The sequence below is a fragment of the Amblyomma americanum genome, chromosome 9 (genome assembly GCF_052857255.1).
Source record: "Amblyomma americanum isolate KBUSLIRL-KWMA chromosome 9, ASM5285725v1, whole genome shotgun sequence".
Taxonomy (NCBI): domain Eukaryota; kingdom Metazoa; phylum Arthropoda; class Arachnida; order Ixodida; family Ixodidae; genus Amblyomma; species Amblyomma americanum.
In genome coordinates, this window is record NC_135505.1 from 137127810 (window position 1) to 137148134 (window position 20325).

General features: G+C 41.8%; 1 protein-coding gene across 1 annotated transcript; it reads right to left on the minus strand.

Annotated features, from left to right (window-relative positions):
• Window positions 1-319: 319 nt before the first annotated feature.
• On the minus strand, window positions 320-16742 carry LOC144104525 (chymotrypsinogen B-like). The gene is made up of 9 exons (XM_077637605.1): window positions 16634-16742; window positions 15959-16044; window positions 15201-15234; window positions 13891-13964; window positions 12547-12647; window positions 8157-8298; window positions 5303-5417; window positions 2711-2844; window positions 320-642 (listed from the first exon to the last, which is right to left on the minus strand). Exons 2-9 carry the CDS (start codon window positions 16010-16012, stop codon window positions 364-366), a joined length of 933 nt encoding a protein of 310 aa, XP_077493731.1. The 5' UTR covers window positions 16013-16044; window positions 16634-16742; the 3' UTR covers window positions 320-363.
• Window positions 16743-20325: the final 3583 nt, after the last annotated feature.

Below are 20325 nucleotides of genomic sequence, written 5' to 3' on the forward strand. Positions count from 1 at the left end.
AAAATAAAGCATGAAAGATGCTTATATTCTATTCTTTTGGTAACCTCGTTCAACGTTTTAAACGACAATATTGCATATTGATGAACACTGGAATTCTGGCGGCACTGGTGAAGGTATTTACATAGACACATCATGGGCACAGAGGAATGTGTATATGTATAGTACACAAGTTGAATGTATTCGCCTCGTTTCTAGATAAAGATTTTCAGCATTGCAATGCCCGTTGCACTCATTTGTCTCGCCAGCTGGCACGTCACGGGAAAATTATTAGAATTAGTGCACGAATTCACAGCTTCATGGCGACGACTCAGTCATGGAGTTGGTCATGAGAAAAATAGGTTTATTTTACCTGGCTGCAGGCTTTTACATCGGGAAATAAGCTGGTTCGTACACAGAACCATCCGACCAAAATGAATATGGAATTAGCGGGGAATCGCTATCCATGACAGTATCGTCTGAGCTAAGCTCCGTATACAGGCGCTCATTTTTAGTTTGCTGCCGTATCCAAGGCATCAGAACATCCACACGAGTGAAAACCTTCGGCAGGGATGTGCAGTCGTGGCCGGCTCCGTACGAGACGATGCCCAGTTGGACGAAGCGGCCGTTTTTCACTCTGGTGGCTACTGGTCCTCCAGAGTCTCCCTGGAGGGGGGCAGGAAAGAGCAGATGCCATTTAATGCAAGTTTATCAGCACATACGCTGTAATTCTAGTTGTTTCTGTCTACTTCTGACTCCTAATTTACGCAATGAACACACGCCTCTGAAGTCAAGTTGCACTGCTTTATGATCAAGTTAGCTGGAAATATTTGTAATAACAAATACATATCATATATAATGAATAATGCATTACTAAATATCATATCAACGTGAATAGAGTTTACAGTTGGAAACAAGTGAAATACGGTGGGGTTCTCCAGTACACAACACAATAGCGATAAATGAAGGCTGGCAACAAACTATGTTTTACATTCCTGACGTTACGAGCATGAGTAAGTTCCTGTGTATTTATATTACACTTCATCACTCTTCGTGCTTCAGGTGTAATTTTGGATTAAAAACCAACGGAATTACAGAACTTGACCACTAAATTTCAAATAGATGGTTCTTTTCACTTGTACAGTCTCTTTTGGTGACCGCCTAATGTCCACTATTCTCAGAATTAAATACGTGCGTTCGGCGTAATTACACTAAATTTCGTTGTGTTTTATTATTATTACATTCCAGAAATACGATTGTGGAACATATTCTGCAAAAAAAAGTATACTGCAAGTGTTTCTCTACAGTCAGAAAGGCGAGGTACAAAGCCGCTAAATCAGCTGTGTTTTGTAACCACTCGCTAAGGTGCCTTTCTGAACCATTTAGCAGGTATGAGGACGCACAATGACCACAGTCTTCTGACATAGTTGCTACGGCAGTGGTTCTTTCAAACGCACGATGGGCTTGATGCTTCAACTACGAAACTATTTATTAATCACGATAATTGGAGGACATTTACGTTGTACTTTTCATATTTAAACAACTGCGCATTATAGTGTGAATAAATAAATAACATAACATCTAGCTTCCCCTTTACTGATTACAGCTGAGATGAAGAACGGAAAAATTACGCAGCTCACCAAAAAAAACCATCTCGACACTATTTTGTGCAAACCGTAACTTATCAATTATACAGAAAAAAAATCACAGTAGTTATGAACTTGGTGCTCGCTTTCCAAATGCCGTATTTTCATTTACCCAATACGAAAATTCAGCAATGATGTATTGCAGCATGCCCAGAAACGTAGATATAGTGTCAATGCAATGAATCGCTTCATTTCGACGTTCGTCCTTTCAATGCCATGATGTTAATGCCGCAATTTTATCCCTGGCTCTAGCCGGTGAGAGCTTCCATTTCTATGCTTCACAAAGTCAGATGTAGCTCACAAACAAAATTGTAAGGCACTTAAGACTACTTCCGTGCTTTTAATGCGAAAACATGGTTTTTGTTTTATTTCCTTTTTTATTTTGCTCTTTATTGTTTAATTGTTTCCTATTTCTTTCTAATGACACGTTTAATCATTAGCGTTAAGTTGTAAGGCAACTCGTTTACTAGGCTCACCTTTGCTCGCCAAGATTCAACGCGGTTTTCGGAATATGGTTTACATGTCCGTCTCGCATACTTGGGTTAACCTGGGCTCCATTCCCCGGACCTTCTAAACTTTGATTTTTCTCTGATACCATGGTGACGTCATGTGTGATTTTTGGAACCACATGCGCGGTCAACAATGGCAATGCCGGGTTTCCTTTGCTGATGAGTGATATAATGCTCTCGCATTAAAAAGGTCAGTGCTACTTTGTAGTAAAATATCCTTTCGCATGCATATGCTTGTTTTTTTTTTATTGAATATTTAGCAGGTACGCTCCTTGACGCTTAAAATACTTCTTTCAGCACTACGTAATTTCGCGAATATTCTTTGCTATCAAAAAGCATATTTAAAATATACTCTTCTCTGAAAGACTGAAGTCTACCAACGTGGTATTGTGAAATTCGAAGTGTTGAAATTGCTAGAGGTAATTTGTGCTTGATCGTCGAAGGTAGGCGTTGACTTTGCATTGCATAAAAGAGGTCTGTAAGTGAACAAAAAGTTTAAATATTGTTTCAACAGAATCGAATGCTTGTGGCGACACCTTTATTTTTTGCAACAAAATAGATGCTGTAAATTATACTTACTGCGCAGGTGCCGGTTCCACGCTTGAATGCACAAAGCATTGTGTATGGGCTGAAATGCGGTCCATAAACTTTACACATGCTGCTTGCTTGAACCTTCAGAACCGTGTACTGTAGGTAGTCCATGTCCGAACGTGCTGCATTACAAAAGCAAACACTGTGTTGAAATGACACAAAGCAAGAAAGAGCACTGCCCTGCACTTCCTGAACATGTTCTTGTATTGTTTCAAAGTGTGCAGGGAGTTTTTTAGCCTGAAGCCTTGCAGGTTATTTCTCTATACATTATACTAATTTTACCTCATTACTGTACTAAGTGCCCAATCTTTTTTAAAGTCAACTGAGATAACGGCAAACACTCCTCTATATCTTGATCTCTGTCGTAACTGAGGGAGCAAGAAGGCTGCGGTAGTTAATTCTTGTATTTCTTCTAAATATACCGCCGTATACATATCAAGCCTGGCTGTCTTTTTTTTTTTGAGGCCCTATGCCTTTTTCTTCAGACATCAAAAGGTAACGATATTATTGACACAAGCAAAATAGTCTGCTTATGATGGTATCCCATTTCACTAGCGCATGCTTACGGAGATGGGCCGTTGCAGGAAATTGAAGATATGGTAGACAATAATGTTACTGCATTCTTGCTGCAACAGATCATTACATAAGACATTGAGTTAAGAAAGTCCAGATTAAACTATGAAAATATTTCATGTGTCAGAAAATAGTTATTACATATTTCCAAACAACAATTTATCTCTCTTCGTCGCGAACGATCATAACGGTGGAATGCATATTGTTAACGGCGCAGATGTGAAAACTTAGTGTTTGGGCATGTGCCGGTTATTTTTTGTTGAATTTTTTGGCATCCAGGCGTCTGTTCCCTGGATATGTTCGCAAGTTAAATATATAAAGATGGGCTTCCATTACGCGGGAAAGTAGGCACTTTTTTTTTCGTTTCGGCCGTAATGAGCTGCCGACAGCACTGCTATTTGTTAAGCTACTGGGTATAACTAAGATACTCATTTATCCTGCTTCGATATTTACATGGGTGCAGGAGCTCCTGATGAAGATTAAGTGAAATTTCTGGTGTAAGAAATTTTCAGTAGCACTTTTTCCTGCGTTCTGTCTGGTCTCTTATTTTGCTTCCTTCTGTCCGCAGTTACTGTGATCGAAACTGTCTGCTATAAAAAGTGCAAAGTATTCGCTACACCACCTTCAGATTTTTCACAGAAACAGTGATGGCATTTAACTCAGAAATATTGGCACCATGAATCCCTCACGAGGCACATTATGTTAGCGAATTTTCGAATAACATTAACGTGACAGCAGAGATAAGACAAATTGTTAGCCTGCCGAAAGAAATTTACCCCTGCATAAAGTTTTAGTATAGCGTTCCGAAAACGTTAAACGCGATCTACCCAACATTGGGATGAAATACCCTTTTACAAAGGTCGCCACTGCCGCTAATTTTCCAAAATTTGGTGCGCGCCGTGTATTGCTTCTTTCAGCTAAACCGGAATGCAGTTAATCTCAGGTGGTGTTTCATTTTAAATTTGTTTAGGGTACTTTCAATTTTCGTAAAAAAAAATCCTGATATTATCATCGTCTGCGGTGATGGCGAAGCGAAAAACAAGCCGCTGACGCAGTGATGGCACTAATGGCGCCATCTTGCATCCCCTCCCCTTCCTTTGATGGACCTCCATGGCTTAGTTGCTGCAGACAAAACGAGATGACGCCACCAGCCACATCGGTAGTAAAGCTGTTGTTTTGCGTTGCCGTCGCTCCAGACGACGCGGAATATCCAACTACTGATCGAATCAGACAAGCACCTCAATCTAATGTGCAGTAAAACAGTAACAGCTGGCCAAATGTTAGTTTGGAGTGATATTTGAGGTTTAACAATAGACCGGTTTAGCTGAGAGAAGCATAATACGGCGTGCGTAAAATTGCGGAGCACATTGTATCAGCCTTTGGCAGCCTGTTAATACAGTAACACTTACTACGGCCAGAAAAATTCCAGAACAGTGCCTCAGCAATTAAAATTATGTGAAATAACAATCTTAAACACACAGGCGCCGTCTAGTTAGGGAATGGCTTAGGACGAACCGCTTGAGCAAGAATACGTTCCTTTAGATGACGTGTAATTATCAAAATACTTTTGTAAATGAAAAATAAATTACCGTGTTAAAATATTCAGTTAAAGAAAATGTAACGTGGGGACTCAGAATTAATGTTGAAATTTTGTCAAAATCAAATTTTATCGAATTGTGTCTAAATTTTATCGCATTTTTATCGAAATTTATGTCGTTCTGAGAACGTATATGTTATGTTCGGAGCAGTTTTTAACGGTTGCAGCGCAGAGAGACCCCAAGGCCTGATTGCGCCAAAATCAAGCTGTATCTCAACAACTGGCCTGAATTACAACTTTCAGTTTGTCCTCTCAGCAAGTTAAAACATAGCCGAAGGCAGTAACACCAGAATTTACTTGTAAACGTGTCGACCAGAGCCGCAAAGACTGCCTATTCGGCAGAAAGTAGTGGGGATTGGCCGAGGCTTGCGACGGTTTAGAGACGACATTCACATGCCCCTGAATCTTACCTCTTTTCTGAAGTCCCCATCCAGAAACAACGACATTCCTGTTGACAACGTTCATTATTCCTTTTGGGAGACAAACTTGTCGGGCGTAATTTGAATACTGGAATGGTTTCTTTAGCTGCAGAGAAATATTTTTGCTAGTATTATGAAAGGTAGCCGAATACACTCTGCAATACATTAGTGGCTGCTCTTAAAAAAAAAAAAACTCAATTTGCAGACAATACTATCAAATTCAGGTGAGATAATAACGTGTACCTGAATATATTCGGCGCCGTTAACGTTATATCCGAATCAGGATTAAGAACATATATTTCCGCGTCATAGGGAAAGATTCATGCTTCTGTTGAACCTGAGAATGAGGTAGATTTTTTGGTGTTTATTAATTAGATCATGCAGGTTCCCTACGCCTTGATTAGAATAGAGGGTTTAAGCAATCAGTGGTAAGCAGTCTTCGCGCTGCCAGTAGTTCAGCTTTCTTTTCGTTGAGAGAACTGTGCGGTTTGACAACCTGCCATGACCTGCTCTCATATTGGTCTTCAGTAAGCGCAACTTACATCGAGCTTTGCGAAGAACGCTTAAAATGTTCGTTGGCCATCCGAAATAAATTTGCGAGGAGAATTTAGGTACAGCCAAATGAGGTCGCATTTTCATATTCCTATTTTGATTTGTAAGGCAGCATAACAAAGAAAACAATTGTTGACAACTCGCGAACCGTTCCACTTAGATGTAAAGCATTTGGGCAGCGTAAAACCCGTGCACTAAAACATTCTATCATAACATGTTGAGCTTCAAGTTTTACCACACGAACAATGCCCCTGCCCCTACTTATCATGCACTACGAATGCTAACAAAGAGCTCGTGTCGACTTAGAGATGCAGGCGCTTATTCACAGGGGTCGCGGTTTAACATACCAAAGCGACTCAGCCTATGAACTCCTCGGTGGACGGCTCTGGATATTTTCGAATACCAGGGGCTCTTTAACGTGCACTGACATCGCACAGTACAAATCCCATCGCCACGGCCGGTATCGAACCCGATGCCTGAACAGTTCCCGAGGCTTAATAGCTCGCAGCCTTTCTTTCATATCGCCGACTGAGCCTGCTAGCTTTTCAGCTTTTCAACAAAGTATTCTTTGCAGTTTCTTGCACTGACCAACGAGCAATGTGCTGCATTTGTCGGGACAAAAAGAGCAATTTACGCTAGCATATGTTGCAGAACGTTGCAAAGAGGCACCGGATAGTTTCGCACCTCGTACTTTATTGCCTAATAGTTTAAAAGCTACCAATGGTGGTATTGTGAAAAAAAAAACAATGTCCCAACGAAAATTTTAAAAGTATTAGTATTGCGCTCTAATACAAATTATATTTACGTATCGCAAGAACACAGCCTAAAGATTTGATCTAACAAAATGTACCCGGAAAAACTACGAATATGGTATCTTAAAAAATGAAACCCTCAATAAATTTAGACATTCTATGTAGAAGGACGAATAACTCTGCATATTTTCCCTCCAAGTTCCTGATAAGTAATGCCTGTAAGCGCAGAGCACGGATCTTTATTATCCATTGTGCAGTTTTTGTACATCATAATCATTTACTCGATCAGTTGTTAAAAATCGTCTTTAAGGCACGTAACATTCAATGGTATGTTGGTCCTTGTCGGTATAATATCAGACTGCGAAACGATTTCTTGTAGTAACATATCATCCTTTACAAAAACATCAAGGCTTTTTCACGCTATGAATGAGAGCACGCATCACCCCCCCCCCCCCCCCGAAAAAAAAAGGCACAGATATTACATTCCAAAAGAGAACATCGCCAATGATTGAAATCTGGATCTACACCTGTCCCTCGAGAAACCATTTCTGGTCCTTTATTCCATTGGTGTGTGTTCCGAAACACATGACCCCAGCTTTCTTTATGTAGTCGGCTTCAATAATTTTCCTTTACAATCACTCCTTACCATTGCCGATAGACCTTGCCCCTTAAATGATAGGTTTACACTTGACTATTCTCCATCTTTCGCACTCATTTCAATGGTCTGGCGGGTGCGCTCTTGACTTATTTTCCAACCAGCCCTTATCCTCCGCGCACTCTAGGTGACGTATCCGCTTAAGAACAAAAAATACCCGAACAAGGCACTATACAGCAATATATGGCCCTCACAATAACACAACTAATGTGTTTGCTGCGAAGACACAGCTGCACTATACCACTCAATCAATACTGTAGAGCCAGCTGACTAACATGTAGCATTCTAAGCTCTAGATTACAAGAATGGGACGCCGTCTTAACCAGCTCAAACCTGCAACCTCAGCTTCGTCTGCTGGAGCAGACGAGGTTGCTGCGGAGCCCAATGCACTCCGGGATCAAGAAATGCGTATCTGTCTTCTCAAGATCCTCATCCCTCTAACCCCTCCATTGGAGATCAATAAATTTATGCTTTAATTAATTAATTATTTAAATAAACACAATTTGCGCCCATCTATTCCTGTTGGTGCCTATCGTTTAATCTATGCCTGCTCTGCGCCATTTTTAGTAGCGCACTGCGATACTAATTCCTGCCGGCATATCAAGACTTCCGTCATTTTTTAGAGTTCCGGGCATATCATGCTGTTCTGGTTATGATTGTATGTTTTTAGGTTGCTACGCAGAGAAGGAAGGCTAACGGGTCAAGAATAGCGAAACACCGACGAAAATCATTCGGAGACGAATTTCGTGCTCACTTTTTTTTTGTCCCGCTTTACTTGTCTTGTCAAGAGCGGGGACTGCAAATAAGTTATATCAATCAGCCAATCAAAGCGATCTGGTTTCGGCTGCAACCATTAAACAAATTCAGTGCAGCAAATGGATAAAACCAGCAATACGGCGATGTCGTAGGCCATGGGACTCGTCTTGTACAAGGGATGAGGTAATACGTCCTTGGATTCAACCGTTCGGCCTTGTTTGCGATGAATGGTACCATAGCGCGCTTGAACTCTGATCGCTTTTTTGCGACCTCTGCAGACGCAAAGAAACAAAAGGTGACTCGGGTTAAAATTGGCACCTTACAAACCTTGTTAATAACACTGTGCTTGCTTTGATTAAACAAAATGCGGAGGAGTCCATTGGGTGCTTCAGTGCTGCACCACCGTGAAGAAGGAAACAATTTATATAAAATGGGCAAACAGTCTAGGTTCAATGAAATGGCCGCGGCGACCCATGCAGTGAAATTGCCACAGATAGCTAAAAGGCGCACGTGTGTTTTGGGATGTCAATGTACGTTAAAGACCCCCAGGGGATTGAAATTATTTCGGACCCCTCACCGCAACCCTCTTTCTATCTTGATTCTTTCACTCCTACCGTCCTGTATTCCCTCATCGGGACGTTGAGATACACACGTGCGAAATGAGACATTTAGTGCGCCGATTCCTTTCCTGAAAATAAACTTTAAAAGAGCGATTTCACAAAGCCCACTGCGTATGCGCACGCTAATCGGAAGCAGCTAAGCGGGCATCTCAGCTGTAGTCCTTGGCGACGCCACCGCCTTTGCAGCAGCGCGCTTTCCATCACACTTTGGATTACACTAGATTCGTTCGCAGCATCTTTTCTTCGTTTAATTTGTTACTTTCAGCTGAATGACTAGAAGCATAGCTCGGCGGAGTGTAGGGCCATAGTGCTGATTTCAGAAGCTGCTGCGACGCAGGGAGACGATGACTACAGCGATGACGCTGCGTCTTGATATTCGTAGCCTCATCATCAGGTTGTCATCATCAGGTTGCCATCAAAACGCACTTGCCTGTGATATGGCGAATAAGAATTCTTTTTAATGCGGATACAAGCGTTGTGATGTGTTCAATTGATGTTTGCGTTTCTAGCTATTTCATTTTCGCAGTAGGCTACTTGTTGTGAATACAGACAGTGCTCTCACGGTGTGTCCAGCTGCCTTTCGGACAGGCTTCTAGTACCTGCTTTTCAAATCAAATCAAATCAGTTTATTCAAACTTCCTGAGATGCGTAGGGGCACGGACAAAAAGCCAAAGGTGGCTTGACGAGGTCCGTGCTCCTTACAAGGCGTACAGTGGAAAACGCGGAATGTATGAAATACAGGCAGTGAATTAGCAGAAAACGCAGCTGCCCACAAGGCAGAAAGGTGTACAAAAGAAACGAAAAATGCAGATAATAAAAGGCAAACAAACTTGAGGTTTCCGGATCATGAAAAAATGTAGTGCACAGAAGTGGATAAGCATAAAAAATGCACGGCAAGAAAGTGAAGTGAAGAAAAAGTGAGAACAAAATAACACACATCGCTGTAACTGTGCTTATTTCACAAAAAAAAACAACAAAGAAACTCGCTATATTGCCAGGTACATTTCCTAGTTTAGAGAAACCTTCTGCGTAGATCCCTAAACGATTTTTTCAAGACATCTCGGTTATCTTCACCGGACAGTTCGTTCAGGATAGCTGGCAGACGATATTTCAACATTTGTTTCCCGTTCTTCCCGACCATTCTTCGTTTCCTAGGCTACGCGAAATTGCGTGCACATGTCACAGCATATAGCGGCAAGCAGGTGAAACGGTCTATCTTCTAGGACGTGGACACAGCGAAAACAGCGAGAAACCTTATGTGAAGTGAACAGCGCTCCTAGCAGCGTGAACTCAATGTGCCGCGCCGGCAGGCCCTAGGGCCGATGTACCACAACTCCCAGAATGCATCGCGGAGGCGGTGGCGTAGCGCAACTGCTTGTGAAATCGGTCTATCGTGATAGCGCAAACCAATTGAGAATCACAACAATGAGAAATGGCTCTTCAGTTCAAGGGTCCGTAAGCCATGTACCGGGAGCCTGAAAGACATCAAGAACTTTCAACTTCCTCACACTGTTGTTCCCCAAGCTGCGTCCAAATTTATTGTTCTCGGATTATTTAGATAAGAAAACTAGTGTGAAATTAGTATCAAAGGTAGCGAGCTATGTAATTGTTCAAGGTGAAAATGGCGAACAGTTACAGACTGTCGTCTTCAGTTATGAAGATCAGTCAGTCGAGTTTCACTGTACAATTTCTTTACAAGTCTGGAACGAAGCGGTCAATTTCGGGGCGGGATTGTAGAGTGCAGTGCCAAACTTTCCTTAGCGAGCAAGGTAAAAAAAAAAAACTTTGATATTGGGAATGATTTGCAAACTACCTCAGTTTTCTCCTTTCTGGCCATCGCGATAACTCTTTCGAATGCTAGTAATTGAAGTCAGCTTAAGGATGACGTCAGGTTGAGTGGTTTTTTCAGGTTGAGTGGCTACTTGCAATGTAATAGAGATGCTCGCAATATTATTGCCGGTACTTGACGTCTGTGTGCGTAATGTTCGCTAGCTTTGGTACCGCTAGCTCCACAGATACAGCCGTTCTGCCTGAAAAAAGAACCCGTCCTCCGCATGGCGCCATGCAGAGAGGCCAATGCGCAGATGAAGCCGACAGTTGACCAGATGAACATTGTTATCGGGCTCTTTAAATGCGAAGAGATAAGCGGTGCCACCTAGGTGACAACTGTCTGTCGTCGGCGGCGAGTTCGGACAGCCGTACCAGACAGCGGATGGTGTTTAGAGGGATATTTCCTCTCCCCACCTTTCATCAACTCACCGTTACCCTCTCCTTCATCTCCTCTTGCAGGGCGGAGGAGGGAGACGCAGTACTAAGAATGACTCAGCAAAAATAAACCTAAGAAATAATTGCGATTAATAATGTAGTGGAAATCGAATAAGAAAAGAAGCTGAGTTTCAAGATAATCTGAATAGAAATAGAATAATAATTGCAATGAATTCTTTATTCAAGGAGAATGGAATCAGCATTGTAATCGATTTCAGTATGAAATGGAAATGCTATCGCATTTCTTCCGCATGAATCCAATTGATCGCCCTTGAATTTTTTCTTTTAAAAGTGGCAATAAAATTTCAGTTCTCACGAAGCAGTTTGTCTGGATGATAGTACTGGTCAACCAACCAAAAAATAAATCCGATGCCTCGCCATAGCCGCATCTGCAGAGGGGCGTCGTCAAATGCCAATTGCTCATTGACAAGAAAGTCATCGGCAGCCTTTGACTGAATTTCTAATAAAGTAATGCCAGCTTGTTTTCAAGTTATTTTCTTACAAAGTTGATGTCCACAAGGCATTTTACTCCTCTGCTGTGCTTGTTGGCTGTCTGTACGCGCTTTCAACATCGATGACCTGTTTCACGCAGTGATACGTGAGCCTTTGGTAGTGAGGTTTTTTTTTTTAGCTGAAAACATTATTGTTGTGAAACTATTTTTTTATGCGTAGCCGTTAGTCACTTTAATTCGAAATAATTCTGTGCACAACATCAACAATAGCCAATTTTGACTTTTTGATATTCGCACATCTTTTATTGTTTCGTTGTCATCTTTACTAGATTTTTCCATTTTCAAATTTCTCCTGACTAATAATTTCGCTTTCACTATTTTAGTGTCTATCATTCAGAAGATCATTGATATTAGTGGACGTGCTTGTACCTATAGCATTTTTTATTCACAATATTTGGACGAGAAGGAGGTTTGGTAACAACTAGAAAGTAAATTCCCCAAAAAGGTAGCTGCTTTCCATAAAGCAGCAGACATTTTTTTTATGTAGCACAAGCTGTTAGTCAGTCAAAGCATAGAAACTGTCAGATGATTTGTGCAATAAAACAAGCAACGTTTTGCATTTGTAGAATTTCCGAAACATCCGGAATTTTTGGACGCTCATAAATATTTACCACAACTCTCACTAAGCTGTGTATTATAAAAATAAAATTTGGGAATACTGCCTCATATTTGTAATTGAAATCCACATTGAAAAATAGTAAATTTATTTAGCTTAATTTCGAATGCTACAAGCAACTTTAACTAAGATAAGTAAACGTAATGAAAAGAGATTAGAAAAAATTCCTGTCTTCGCTATTCTAATGTGAGAGGTATACTGTGAAAAAAAAAATCACATGACAATAACGATACTCGGGAATGCGAAATTTGAGCACACCTGTTGAAGAATTGCCAATAGGCAATTGCTGACGAAGCGTGCAGCGGTGAACATGTTTACAGGCTTACAGCTTTTCACGACATTTCTTTCACGAGACAAAATATCCTATTTTAGCGTCCGTGCACAGTTTAGCGGTCCAACCACGGATTTCCTCGACAGCATGAACTGAAGCCAAGCCAAGTCGTTATGAGAACCGCATTAAAAGAGTCGAACAATTCTCACTTTCGAAGATAACTACTGCCATCTTACATCACTACGCAGTGTGCCGCTGTGAGGACGTGACGCCTGGTTATAATGCTGCCGCCGCAGTTCAGAGAAAGTGATGGAGTGAACCACACGGTCAGTCGTACCTGAAAAACAGTGGAGGTGTAGTCGAAAACAACGAAAGTCTGCAGTAAAGTTACGCCGCACTTTATGATCACCAGAGAGAATTCGTTGTTCCCTGTGTTAAAGTTTTTTCTTGTGACGTAAATTAGAAGCTTATCGCAAGACGAAATTATAAGCTCGAACTTTTCCTGCCCTTAGCTTGTTTGATGTCGTCACGCAGGTTTTGTGCATTGTTGAGGTTGATGAGCGACATTCCCCTGCCAGCACTTTAATCATCTGATCAAACAGCGGGTCCCCCGCGATGACTGGATGTTTGCCCATTGTGACTGTTGTGACCGACTGCGAATCACAAGGCCGCCAATCACTTTTCCTGAACTGTAAACAGATAAGCAAAAATAACGTTAAAAATCGGATGTTTTGTTCATGAAGAAGGTGCCCATCAGACATTGGTCGAAGTCTTAGACTTTTTTCTGTCTAATTCGCCTCCAGACCGAACTTATCTCAGCCAACATGCTTTCGCTCCAATCTTACCAACCGTAATTTTCTTAAGTTGTCTTCGAGAATACAAAGGGAAAAATACCCGAGAGAGATACGACAGAAGAAATAAAGACAGACAGCTACAAATCTGAACACTATATTGAAGGCAAACTGAGAAAAATTGCAAACACTCCTGCCGGTAAAAATGACGATTGAAGTGCCTGTTAATGCTGTTTTAAAAACCAGAAAAAAACATCTTTTTATGTGGCAAAAGGCAAAAGCGGACACGACAAAACAGCAAAATAGAAATCAGCACATCAATAACGACAGAACAGAAACGAAACAACTCGGGAAAAGTACAGGACAACGGCACAGCTTACCAGAAAACACCACGGGTGAAAACAGCTCACGTAAAAAGAAAGTATACGCTTACATATAATCGCAGTGACATAACAGCACGCAACAAAATCCTAAAAGATTATTGCACATTGCATATACAAAACAGTCAGAGCACAAGAGTACTCGTGTCTCTCATCGGCACTTTTTACGCCGACCAAATTCTTTCCGATTTACGTTTTGTTTGCATAACCCCAATAAAACGTTATTTATCTCTTTTCCAATGTTATTAACTTCGCAGAATTGATAGCAAACAATGGTAACAAGGAGCCGTATTAAACAAAGAACGGTTTTAAAACACTTCTCGGTTTTCAGCAGAAGTTATAAAACCCTACAAAAAATTTTGAAACTCATACGCTGGTGTCAAGCGAAAGATAAACTCAGTTTCCTCACCATCCAAGGGAACTGCCTGGGCTTTGCTGTCGATCCGTTCACAATTAGCTTGGGCAAACTTGAAACTCCGCAGTCTTCAAAACAAAAACGGTAGTTAATGTGCAGGATTAGCTAACAGTAGTTAGAGTGCAGGACTTGGCATGCGAAAAAAAAATGCGGTTTATAGGAATTGAAACTTGCGAACACTCTGGAGCGCGCGGCGAAAGCAAGGCAGCGACTGACTAGATCCTGCCAATAGAGAACATTGAAAACTGGTTCTTTCAACCACGGTTGCTGTGCGTGTTTCGAGCTGGCACTGGCGGCAGCCAACCGCGGTTGTGTTGCGTCTTGTAATGCGCTGCTGGTGGCAATGGATGTTGCTACACAGGTTCCCCGACTAATGAAGGAGCCTGATGAAAGGCGAGAGCCTGAATGGTACAGATGTTCGTTTGTTGCTTCAATGAGAGAGGTCGGAGAGGGTGACCAAGTGGCGGCAGCGGAGTCGGGAGTTTTAGGGAGTCAGCGATGAGACTGTGACGCTTCCAGACATGGCTATTTGCCAGACAACCCTGCCAAACTTGGTTGCGACTGACTGAAAATATTATAGATCTAGTCTTTCAGAGCAGGTCTTATAGTAAAAGGTGTTTCGTGTTTTGTCAAATTATTTTACAGATCACAAAACAGTATTTGCACTGTTAGAACCTCAACATTGTCAATATCTTTTGCACCTGAAAAATACCGTGGATACGTGTGTGGCCATCCTATATTGTAGACATGTTATGAGTGAGAAACATGACAAATTCACCAAAACCTCTCAACACAGTTCTTCATAGCCGGGCAAAGGCTTCACAGGTGCGGTAAAGGGCTACCGTACATATATCGCATTGACAAACACGGTTAAATATCGTCAATGATTTTTCTCCTTGGTATCAATGAACCTTTAAGGATCGTTTTACCTTATCTAAACATTTCACTGGTTAAAATGCGTCATGAACAGCCGGTCGCAAAGAACGCACGCGAAAATTAAAGCTAGTTTTTCGTCCCGCGAATAAATACGCCGATGGTCATCTTTACTTTTGATTAAAGATTTTCTTTATGTGCGAGAGACGTTATCATTCACTTCAAAAGGCAGGGTCTTAAAGGCGGAGGTTGATTTGTGTACGAGAATATAATTAGATTTCGGTCGCGTCCATATTTATGGGCACCGTGCCTGAAGAGGGTATGTGGCCCTCACTTATTAGTTGAGATATCAGCACAAGAAGTAGCCAGCGGCTTGTCAGATAACATGAATAGCGTTTCGGACACAAAGCTGGGTAAAGTGCAAGACATACCAAAACTCTTCACTTCAACTTCTTGTGCAAGTACCTGAAAAGTATTGAGATGAGACAGTCATCAGTTAAGCAAAACATCCCACCGTGAACAAATGCACAAAATATACTCAGAGGTGTTGAAGGACAATTGTATCCAAGCGTATTAAATATTCTTAGAAGCTGTACGTGAATAAGTGAAGGCATGTCGGTATAGTAAATTCAACAAATGAAAAAGATGCCTTTCTGCGTTATGCCAGTTTGAGTAGTGATGGAACGTTTAATGGCCACTAGCTTTCATATTGGGCTTATATCGGGACGGGAAAACCATGTTATAATGATACTCTGATGATGAATTACTTATCATGGCGCAGGCGAAGCTTAACAAAATATGTTAATGCCTTATGACTTTTTCTCTGAGCAGAATGACGAAAGAAACTCCTTTTTTCTAAGCACATATCTCCAGGGAAGCCAAAAACGATCTTAGGCGCAAGCCACTATCGATTCTCAAAACGGCTGCCACCCGGCTGACGCAACACGTACGTTGGAAAATCTAGGATTTGCCACTTTTTATAATCCTTTTAGCAGAGGGAATTTTTGTAGTACTCCCGGTGCTCTGCGCTACCTGCTAGTTGGCGCAATGAAACCATTAAATAGAGCAGCCTGCAGTCATACAATACTTTACATCAGTCTGCTTACACTGACTACTTCTCTCTTTTAGTTAACCTCTGGTGTGGGGTCTCCAAGATGTAATAGTTTAAAAGGTTGGGCAGGCAACTTACTGCGGTCAGAATACATAGAAGCAGCAGGTTCACTCTAAAGAGAGGTGGGATCATCTTGAGCGAACGTTCTTAGTTTGCGGGTCTGTCTGGAAAAGAAAACGAGAAATAATCACTGCTACGAATCAACAGCGTAAGCGGAGGCCAATAATTGTGCCTATTTTTTAATACTAAATGCTGCTGTCTTTATAGTTTAAGTGCAAAACTATATGAACTCATTTCCCTCTTATGTAGGGTTGACGTTTCTGCAATTCGAAACGTAAAGCTATTCTACATATTGCCAGAAAAATAGAGCTCGAAGTATCTAAAGTATTATTTCCAGAAAAGTACATTAGCGCTACGTTTTTCAGACAAGCAAGCATAAAGACGTGCAACACCAACTAACCTCTCAACGTGTTTGATTATACTTAGGTATAAAAACTGGATTTCTCGCATCGCCATGTTTTCTTTAGTCCTACCGGGTTTCCTAGTTCTGCCACTGGTTTTCTGTTTTTAAGCCATCACACAATGATCGATAAACACCTATTAGCATCTCTCACCGATATTTTTTTTTCTCGGTGGCAGACACGTGCGGTATTTATTTATTCAGTGTTGGAACACTTTGCTCAATACATTAAATATATCTGAAATAATCAGGCGGGCAGTTTCTGTGAATTTTGTAGGATGTTAAATACTTGCCTACGTTGAAGGTTCTCTTACTGAACAACTCTCGTGGCATGTGTAGCCGTCACCTCAGATTTCCCTCAAGTAATCCAGGAAAGGATCGCGGCTTCTTACACTCGCTCTGTGAGGGCCCTTTCGGTAAGAACAATACCGGCGAGAGTGCAAAATGCACCCATAAGACTCTCGCTCGCTGTCAGATCAAAAGTTTGAAAGAGTATTTTGAAGTTTACTGCAAGAGAGAAACCTTTGTACGGCGTGGCATCAACACTTTCGACAGTTTAGAAGAGAACAATCGTACTAAGGTGTAGTTTTGACGAGTTTCGCGCGAGAGACACAGGTTGCTCTAGTCCACGCCGAAAAATTTCATGACACCACAGCTATTGATCTCTTCAGATCCTCCGACGGTATTTCGCAGTGAAGAGCAGAAAATAGATGATGACAAGCGAAAGAAACCCGCCGCGGTGGCTCAGTGGTTAGGGCGCTCGGCTGCAGATCCGGAGTTCCCGGGTTCGATCCCGACCGTGGCGGCTGCGTTTCGATGGAGGCGAAACGCAAAAGGCGACCGTGTGCTGTGCGATGTCAGTGCACGTTAAAGATCCCCTGGTGGTCGAAATTATTCGGGAGCCCTCCACTACGGAACCTTTTTCTTCCTTTCTTCTTTGACTCCCTCCTTTACCCCTTCCCTTACGACGTGGTTCAGGTGTCCAACGATATACGAGACAGATACTGTGCCATTTTATTTCCCCAAAAACTAATTTTTCAAGCGAAAGAAAGGATCAAAGGTGGTACCAATAGAAATAGGAATCTACGAAGGCCTAGGTTGAGTAGCATCACAAATTGCCTTTTCCCCTCCTTGTGCACACAACGTACTAGGCGTCAGATTTAAGTAAACCTCCAAGCTTTAATGCTAGACTTATTCAAACGGAGGGCACTATTATCTGCAGCAGCCGCGCGATCTTACATCTTCGAACTTGGTGAACTATCGTACCGCAATATACCACGTTGGACTTGTTCACCAAACTATCATGTTTATGTAGTTTAAAAGTTGTCTGTTTTGATGTACAAAAAAACCATTGTCTATAAAAGGGTATTAATTCGTATTGCTATGCGGGCCATATTTAAAAAAATATTGTCACGCGCGGGCCAGAAGCCGGAAAATTAAAATAGAAGCAGCGGGTCAATCACAACTGCGTATTTTTTTTTTGGAGGGGGGAGGGTAAATGACAATGTCTGCGAGCGTGTAAAGGTAAAAAGCTACGAAGGTTGTAAATGTTACTAACAATGCTAACCGCACTCTTGGATTCCTTGGAATTAAACTAGGTCATGAGCCTTCTCAAGTACCGCAGCTAGAAAACGTTACTCTTGTGAGGTCCAACTGGAGTAAACATGCGCATTATCGGACTCGCGTAACGATAACCTAATGGCTGCCATCTAATCGACTCAAAAACGTGCAGCCAGATTTATCTTCTCTGCTGACAGTCGCGCGAAAAGCGTGAGTAATCTAAAAGTTATACACGGTTTTACAAGCTTACAAGCGCAGCGCAAAATATCTCAGTCTGCTTGTTTCACAGTCTATCATGCCTTATCACAGTCTATCATGCCTTATCACCTAGCTTTGTCTCGTTAAATCTATCATGCTTGATCACCTAGATCGGCAATCGTCATGCGAATTAACCGGACCTTCAGCCGAATCACCCTTACCATAACCGTTTATCCTCCACATGCGCGAACAACGACCCATTTTAACGCATTTTTTGTAAGAGCTGCCATCGAAGAGAACGATCTGTCCGCAGGCGACATCCTTCACTCTAACACTAGCCCCTTCAAAGCAGCCATTGAGCGACTTTTATGTTAATCATGTCAAGCCCATCCCCTTGTAAAACTCTGCACCCTTGGGGTCTTTTTGGGCGGCTTCGTTTGACGTTTGAACTTAGTGGGCCTAAACTAATTGCAAAACAATACGTGACAATGTGCAGAACGTACAGAATAAATATTCACCCGCTACGACGGCGCTTGAGGCCGCTTGAGAGTTTTATGAAGTAGAGAGCCGTTCGTGCAGCGTAATATACTTACGAATGTTAAGACGGAAACAATCATAAGGAGGTGTGTTTTTGGCGACTTTATTCTGTCAGTTGCTAACTATGGCAGCGCACGCCGCCGAATTCCACACCTGTAGGTATATCACAACTTTCGCGTTCTCATCTGTTCTCACTCACGAAGGTTCATTGTGAGTGGGGAGCTAAAAAAAGCGAACCGTTGTATGCAAGTAAGGCAATGTCAAAGGTGGAAAGAAGTGAATGTAGTGCGCAGGTATAAATACTACCACACCGGAGAAATTCCCTTCGGGAGCTGAAATTATTTTTTTCCTTCCTTTGTGTACAGCGTGTCACGCCGGCGTTTTTCAGTTCATCCTCAGGACACTATTCAGGATTCATTGAAACGGTTCAGTGTTTTCTCGGCAGTAGTTTTTGCCTCTTCTGGCTTAGTCAACGACGTAACACATTTTACCTGTTTAGGAATAACCGACTCCTCAATTCCTCAATCTAGGATAAAATCTTGTCGCCTATAACCAAGAACTTGAGGTCACTTTCTCCACGTAAAAGGCCTTGGAATACCCCCAGTTCTCGCATCTTATTTCAATATTTTTATCCGCTTTTAGTGACATAAGCCCCTTCTCAATTTACAGTCAGGTATAGTGCTATTATTTTTTCGTTTACTGCGAATAATGCTCTCTGGTGGTTTATTTTAAAACATTTAAAATATTCCATCGAAAGCTTTGTGCCGATGTGCATCTGCCCTAAGGGGAACCTGAGATCAACACCATTCAATTATTTATCACCATAAAAACTGTATTGCTGGCTTTCTCTGCGTGTGTTACACTTTCTCCGGCACAAAAGGCGCAGCTATGGACGAGGAAGTTGAATTTAGAACTATACCCGCCACTAGATATATATACTCGCGACTTCGGCACCGAAAAGGACTGGTTGCCGCCGTTCTGTGGTGAATGGCGTTGTGGTGTGGCCTCTGGGATACTCGAACCAAATTTTGGTGTTGCCAGACGCAGTAAAAGCGGCCGATAATGCCCCTCGTTTCTTGTTATTTTTCCTGATATTAGTTATAAAAATGTGGTAGCCTATCAATACAGGCCAAATTCGACTTGCATGGTGTGTCCGTCAACCGTATTATCAAGGGTATCACGAACTGTAGAGGCGGTTAAAATGTGAAGTTCCTTACACCTTCCAAACGATATCAATGCTTGCATAGGCGGGCTTTTTCAACATATTTAGAATGCAGGGAAAAAGTATCTGTAATCAGAGGCACAGGAGGCCTGCTGAAACACCGATAAGTGCAAAAACTAACCCTAACAGCAACACTGATTAAAATTTTTACGTTGATTGCTTTGCATTGGCAGGTAACTAAGTAGTGTTGCGTTCGTGCATTCATTGTTTTGCGTGTGCTGCCGTGTGATCTGGCGTCCTTTGTATCAATAAAACATAATGCAGCTTTCCTTATTTATTTCTTACTTAAAAGCAGATTAGTAAATTTATTTTTTTACCTGAAAGGTAATTGGTTAGATACTAAATGTATGGACCACCGAATCCCCCCGGTGAGATCCTAACCTGTATTTTACTCCCCGTTGCAGGGATGCCAGGCTTCCTTGCTCTGACACGAATGCGCGGTCAGAGCAGCAATACATCCATCCATTT

Excerpts from the sequence above, each read along its gene's own strand:
- LOC144104525 (XM_077637605.1), bottom strand. The coding sequence starts at position 16,012 with ATGATCCCACCTCTCTTTAGAGTGAACCTGCTGCTTCTATGTATTCTG. Across the intron at positions 2,845-5,302 it reads ATGGGGACTTCAGAAAAGAG|CACGTTCGGACATGGACTAC; the intron begins GTAAGATTCAGG and ends TTTGTAATGCAG. Across the intron at positions 643-2,710 it reads GTGGAACCGGCACCTGCGCA|GGAGACTCTGGAGGACCAGT; the intron begins GTAAGTATAATT and ends GCCCCCCTCCAG.